Source organism: Kryptolebias marmoratus, linkage group LG20 (assembly GCF_001649575.2).
Source record: "Kryptolebias marmoratus isolate JLee-2015 linkage group LG20, ASM164957v2, whole genome shotgun sequence".
Classification (NCBI taxonomy): Eukaryota; Metazoa; Chordata; class Actinopteri; order Cyprinodontiformes; family Rivulidae; genus Kryptolebias; species Kryptolebias marmoratus.
In genome coordinates, this window is record NC_051449.1 from 18,981,562 (window position 1) to 18,988,369 (window position 6,808).

Consider the following 6,808-nt stretch of genomic DNA (forward strand, 5'->3'; position numbering starts at 1 on the left):
GCCCGTGCTCTAACTCTGCAGCTGTATAACAGAAATGCTAAAATGCACAGCTGGACACCTCGTGGGTCAAAGATGCTGCCTGTTGATTTCAAGGTTCAAGGGGTCAAAGGTCACAGGTAACCCCTTTGTAAAAAAACTTCTCTCTGACCCTTTTGTTTCCTCCACCAAGGAAGGTGTGTTTCCGGCTGTGTTTGTTGGTTTAATTATCTGTCTGTTAAGATCAGGTAAAAACTAATGAACAGCATTTTTTTTATTCATGCTGTAGCCTTGACCGAGGTCTGCGCTCTCTGAGTACTTCTAGTTTACTAATGGATTTAATGCTGCTTTGTGGGATGTTCAGGATAGAGAATATTTCCTTTATAACCCAACCCTGATGTGTGCTTCTCCACAACTGTTGACTCTGACCTGTGTGAAGAGTTCCTTGGTCTTCATGCTGTCTCCTGCTTGGTGGTAGACCTTACCACCTAGAGGTGTTGAACTGCTGTCGATTCATCTATCTGGAGCATAATCAGACTGAAAAGCCATTTAAATTCCAGGTTGTAAGGCAAAACAGTATAATACATTTTGCAACCCACTGTAGAGGAGGTAGACTATTATCTGGTATTTAAACTTAAAATAAAATAAAAAAACTAAATACAATTTAGCATTAACAAAACCCTTCATTTAGGATGAGCTGAAGAAGCTGTATGCCCAGCTGGAGGTCTACAAGAGGAAGAAGATGCTCGCCAACAATCCGCACCTTCAAAAGAAACGCAACTCCAAGAAGGGCCTGGGCCGCACCTTGATGAAACGGATCACAGAGATTCCGGAGACCATGCACTTACACCGCCAGTGCAGCCGAGACGACGGCAGCGAGCACGGCAGCAAAAGCAGCACGTTGAGAAGAAACCCGTTCGAGCCGAGCCATCAAGGTGAGCCCACAGCTCCACCTGGGGAACCCGATCCGGGTGATAACAGATCCCTGTTTGCCCTTCTCTTTACACTAATCTGTCACTAAAATCTTTACTCAGGGAAAGCTCGAGACGACTCCCTGAAGGACAAAGTCACAGGCTTGACAAAGTCCCTCAGCTACGACCACATTTGTGAGCAGGACGCAGAAACCACAAGCCAAACTGGCTCAGTTCCAGGAGACAAAATGACTCCTGTGGGTATCGGCGGCGAGGGGTCTCTTCTGGGTTCTCTCATCGGCCGCAGACACGCCAAGAAGCAGCTGGAACCGGCCGGAACCCCTCCGAGGCTGGAACCGGCCGGATCCACCGAGTCTGTCCCCCTCTTCTGGAAATCGGCCAGCGCTCACAACCTGACCCATGAGAAGAGACCCGTGCACCTGCGCACCTCCATCATGCAGAAATCCCTGAGCGTCATCGCCAGTGCCAAGGAGAAGATGCCCGGACTTTCCAACAAGACTCAGAGCGTGGAGGACGCCAGTAAGAAGAGCCAGAGGGGCCAGGAGGAGCGGACGCTGTCAGAGGTGGATGAGACGCCGGAACATTTCCCGAAAATGATCATCAGCCAGTCAGTGGAGTACTCCAAGACCCCCATGAAGATGGGGATAATGAAACAACAGGTACACATTAACACACTATTAGTAAAAAAAAAAAAAAAAAGTGAGTATATGTCAAATGTGTTAAATGTGATTTTTATTTTTTTTATTAAAAGGTTGAAAACTGGCAACACCTAACTTGGGCTGTTAGGGCTACGTTCACACTGCAGGCCCTAATGCTCGATTCTGATTTTTTTCTCAAATCCGATTTATTTATTTTTGCGTGGTCGTTCATATTCCACTTTAACCTGAGGGACCTCCGTCCTTTCATCCAACATGAACGTTCACACTGAGGTCGCTTTGAAAAACACGATTCAGTGCCACATACTGAAAAGACCTGGGTCGGATATGAAAACATCAGATTTGTCACGTTGACATCGCCATGAAAAAAATCTGATAGATGAAGATCCAACTCAAAAAAAAAAAGAAGAAGAAGAATAGGGTCGCATTTGGCTGCAAGGACGGGTTTATTCAGGAGCAGATACCTTCAGCATTGACCCAATAGTGGCACTATTTGTTGGGGTTGTTTCTTTATTTGTCCTCCACCTCCTTACCAGCGTTCATTAAACCTCTGATTAATCTTAACAATCAGACACAACAAACATAATGTTGGATTTTAGTGTTCAAATTTTGGCTGCATCCTGAGCTGTGAAGAAAACTGGAATAGTCTACATTTTTTATTTTGTAAGATTTTATGGGTTATATGGTGAAACAAATGACTCTAGCACTGTATAAAACGTCTGCAGCTTGTAATCTTCTCCCTGATCCTTATAAAATCACCGTTTTGCTTGTTGTCCAGGTGAGCGGCAGCCAGCCGTCCATTTGCTCCGAGACCGGCAGGAACCTTTACGACGTGTCCGAGGTGTGTCCCTGGGAGCTGGAAGAAGCTCAGACTCCGCCTGACTCAAAGACCCAGAAGCACGTGTCCATCGCTCCCTCGGAGACGAGCCGGAGAGGCAGCAGCAGCTCGGGCACCTCCAAACCCAGCCGCTCCCAGCAGAGGCAGAGACCCGGGCAGTCGCCGTCGAACAGACGCCGCTCCAAAGACAAGGGAGGGGAACGGGAGGAGGGAAAGGACGCGCGGAAATCCCGGCCGCCCAAGTCCCCTCTCCCCCTGAAGCCTGACGTGTGTCCCTGGGAGTTTGACGAGCAGCCCATACTGGGAGGGGACTCCGACTCCATCTCTCCTGACCGGATCAGGCGGAAGAAAAGCGTCACGCCCACGGACGGGAAGCCTAAGGGGCTCCACTCGGACCACTCCAAGTCCACGGGCAGTCTGCTGCAGCCGCCGTCTCTGATGGTGGAAATCTGCCCGTGGGACTACGCCGACCCGCCGTCGCCGAAGCAGGAGAGGACCTGCAACAGCCCCACCGCGCACAGGAGGAAACGGAAAGGCTCCTCCTCGTCCAGCCACAAGTCAGAGAGGGAGAAAGCCAGGGAGAAGAGCCGCGAGAGGCGGAGCTCGTCCAGCAAGCCGGCGGCGGAGCGGAGGCGGGTCAGCCAGTCGTCGGAGGTCGGCGGGCCCGTTTCCGAGCGCCGCAGGAGCTCCACCAGGGACGCAGAGGTGTTCTCCCGTGACACAGAGCACCCGCACACGCACGGCAGCTTGGCTCAGACTAAAAAATCCCCCGAGAGGAAGAAAGAGAGGTCTCTGCGTGGTAGTTCCAAACCCGCAGGCCTCGGCAGCGCCAAGATGGCTGACGTTTGTCCCTGGGCCTTTCCAGAGCAAGATTCAGGGGAGAGAGCATGATGACTGTGGGATGATTTGATCTTTTTTTTTTTTTTTTTTCTACTAACTGACTGAGAGCACACAGAGCAGAGCCAATCAGAGATGACAGAGGCGCTCGGATCACCCGTGGGGTTTTTTCTTTTTTTTGTCAGGAAAGTACCATTTATGCTGCTGTTCAAACGTACCAGCAGACAGCGGTGAAGTCAACCTTAACGGGGGAGGGGGGTCACTTTGAGAGACATTTTTGATTTCCTTTGCACCACTGCTCGCACATTTGTCACAGTTTGTATGTTTTGTCACGTTCGACGCGGCTGGGCTATTTGTAAAAGAGTCACACCTGCAGACAATCATTCATCAGGAAACAACAACAAGAAACAAGTGAGTTCCTAACCTCAGCTCACTTCTGGATTAATACTTACACGGCTGACTCAACATCACGCCAATCAGTCGAGATTTCAAACGCAAGATGCTGACAACCAGCGGGGAGCGCTGAGAAAAGAGGATACGAGCTCCGAGAAGCAGGACCAAACAGCTGCTTCAGGTCAAATGCATAATTCATGGCACCCAAATAATCCGTTAGATTAAAGCGTCGTGGGAATCTTAGAAGGTATCGCACCGCAGCTAAACGGGGGGGAAAACTGTATACAGCGTGTTTGTTTCTAAAAGAGCCGTTGCATGTGGCGACACTACCGGGCCTCAAATAACTGAATGTGTGTTCTTTATGGTCAACTTGTATTTAAAAGAAAAAAAAGACGACTCAAAGTGGAAGTTTTGATGTTGTTGCCTCCAGTGTTTGTCGACTGTTAAAACCACTTGATGCTTTTGGAAATGGCATGCGTCGCTGTTGAGAACTGTACACCTGAGCAGTGAGGAAACAGGCGGCGCCCCCTTCAGACTGGATGATGACCCTGCCACGAGTTAACACAGCACTGTACACGCTCGTCAACAGACACGGCAGACGTCCTGGTTCCACGCTGAGACGCCATGACTTTGACTTGAACTCCTGTGTTTCCTAGCAATATCAACAGGCACCTTTTCTCCAGGAAAACTAACGGTTAGATCTTCCTCATTCAATCCTAATTACATTCCAGGTGTTTAGTCGCCCATCGCGATGTGAAGAAGGAACTTGAAAATACCGTCCAGTTCATCTTGTGAGCTGGATAACTTGAAAAAAAAGCGACGTACCGACTTCTATTCTGGTGTGTGGCTGCATCTAGACATAGGTAAGGTCGCTATTGAAATTTGGGTCAGGTCGGGTCGCAGGGGCACTAGCCTAAGCAGGGAGACCCAGACTTCCCTCTCCCCAGCCACATGGTCCAGCTCCTCTGGGGACATCCCAAGGCGTTCCCAGGCAAGCCGAGGAACATAGTCCCTCCAGCGTGTCCTGGGTCTTCATCCAGGCCTCCTCCTGGTGGATTGTTACAGATTGTCTTTGTGGTTAGCACTGTTGCCCCACAGCATGCAGGTCCTGGGTAGTCAACACTGGCCACCCTCTGGCTCCGCCATGGCATCTGGTGGTGGATAAATTCACCAGGATACTTAACTCTGCGCCGCCTCATACAGCAAATTATCACTACAATCTCCCTCCAAATCTTATCAGCAAAGATGATAAATTCAGAACGAATAATAACAGAAACCTTTAAAAACACAGCGCTCCAATAATATTATTCAATTTATGCCCGAGAACTTGGTACAGTTTTTCAGACAAGGCAAGTGATCCAAGCGCCGTTGATAGGTTTAAGAAGATGTGAATTACTATAAAGAAGTTTGCATTTCTTGGGGACCATATCCAGTTGATATCTTCTGGACGCAGGAGAGCCTCTCAGATATGCAGGAAAATGTTTGCCTCCACACTCCGGCCTCGACCTCACAGGTTGTGTCGTGGAGGGTCCTCGTCCAGTGTGAAGGGGGCCTAACAGGCTGACGTCACTGTTTATTCTGTGCTCTTGGCCTGTATGACCTGTTTAACCCCCCCTCCCCTCTGTCTCCACAGGCTGTTCTATCTAGTCATACGGTGAAACTGCTGTGAGGTTGTTGTTTTTTTTTTTTACACTGCCTTTGGTGGATGGTGTGAATAATGCATTTTGCTTCTAAAAGTCCCCCACTCCCTCCGCCTGAACGCCCCTCCCTTCAAACCGTCGCACACATTCGGTGGACTCAGAGCCTTTTTGCATGACCAAATTTGTTTTTTTGTGTTTTGTTTTGTTTGTTTTTTTTTTAAACAGAAGACGAGTAATTCATCATTTTTGGAATGGTGTCTAAGAGCAGCACCAACAATCAGCCTCTCTGTGCTGTGATCAGCCGCCCACCACTGACAGCTCACACGCCGCTGTCAGCTCAGCTTCGGCTGTGGGAAGACGGGGACCACTTCAGCTCACCTAAAAGCATAAAATAATCATTGCATATATTATGACATGCTTTTCCAACACATGTATTTTTTTTCTCTTTTCAATAATAGATGTGTTTCTCCTGCACTGGTTTGCGTGACGCGAAAGGCTTCATGAATAAACATGACTTACCATCAGGAATGTCTTATCACGTATTTTCTGCTCGTTATGTATGTGACCAGGCATCCACATGCTGTTATTTATACCGTTGCATGTACATAAAGGAACTACTGATCTGTGTTCCGAATTAAATGTTTCTATAAAACCCAAAGGACGTGAGTTTTCAGTTTGTTTTGTTGGTTTGTTGCTACCGATCCGCAGTGTTTGTTTCAGGCTGTAAAATATTTTGTTTGTTAAAAATTAAAACTAAAATTTAAAGTTTAGTTGCAGTCTTTGCCAATTTTGAAGTCAATTTGTTATTATTATTATTTTAACTCAAATGAACAAGTCCTGCAGCTTTATGTAGGACCTATGTCGAGCAATCGGGACAACACTTCCATCATGTGGCTACAAATAGTAATTACACTGCTTTCTGTCTACAATTACTCTTCAGGAAACAGAGGTCGATGGTGATCAGTAATTTTTCTAGTTTTTTGTTTACACTTTAAGTTAAGTGGTGAAATTTGTTCAAAAACCCACTTAGATCACAGAAAGCAGATATCTGCCTCATAATACTACTTCTTTTTCATAAAAGCAGATCAACTTGTCGTAGCAACATTAAAATCCACTCATTGCAAATGTCAAAATCAAACATAGAGATCTCCTGAGCTGCATCCAATGGCACAGTTTGAAAGAGTTCGCCCCAGCTGTTTTTTTCATCTGAAATGCGGGTACACACTCAATGTAAACAAAGCACTCAGCTGAATTTACTGGGGAAAAAAAAAACGTGGAAGCTTGAGTCCCAAGGCTGACCAAAGTTTGTGTAGGTAAGCAAACACAGATGCTCAGAGAAGACATTTAGGAGGAAATATAGGAATTAATCTGCCATCTTTATGACACTGCAGTGACTCCCTCTAACTCAGGGGTTTCCAATCCTGGTCCTCGAGGGCCACTATCCTGCATGTTTTACTTGTTTCCCTGCTCCAACACACCTGATTCAGAGGTTAAATCACCTCTTCATGTTCTGCAGAAGCCTGTTAATCATCCATT

The 6,808-nt window shown here is 47.3% G+C and overlaps 1 protein-coding gene across 1 annotated transcript in view; it reads left to right on the top strand.

Annotated features, from left to right (window-relative positions):
* Positions 1–5,796, top strand: part of LOC108238340 (probable G-protein coupled receptor 158) — a 63,425-nt gene extending 57,629 nt beyond the window's left edge. Inside the window, exons 11-13 of the mRNA XM_017420353.3 lie at positions 668–911; positions 1,011–1,567; positions 2,343–5,796. Of these exons, the coding sequence (XP_017275842.1) occupies positions 668–911; positions 1,011–1,567; positions 2,343–3,293 (1,752 nt within the window). The 3' untranslated portion in view covers positions 3,294–5,796. The remainder of the gene's footprint in view (positions 1–667; positions 912–1,010; positions 1,568–2,342) is intronic.
* The last annotated feature ends 1,012 nt before the right edge of the window (positions 5,797–6,808 follow it).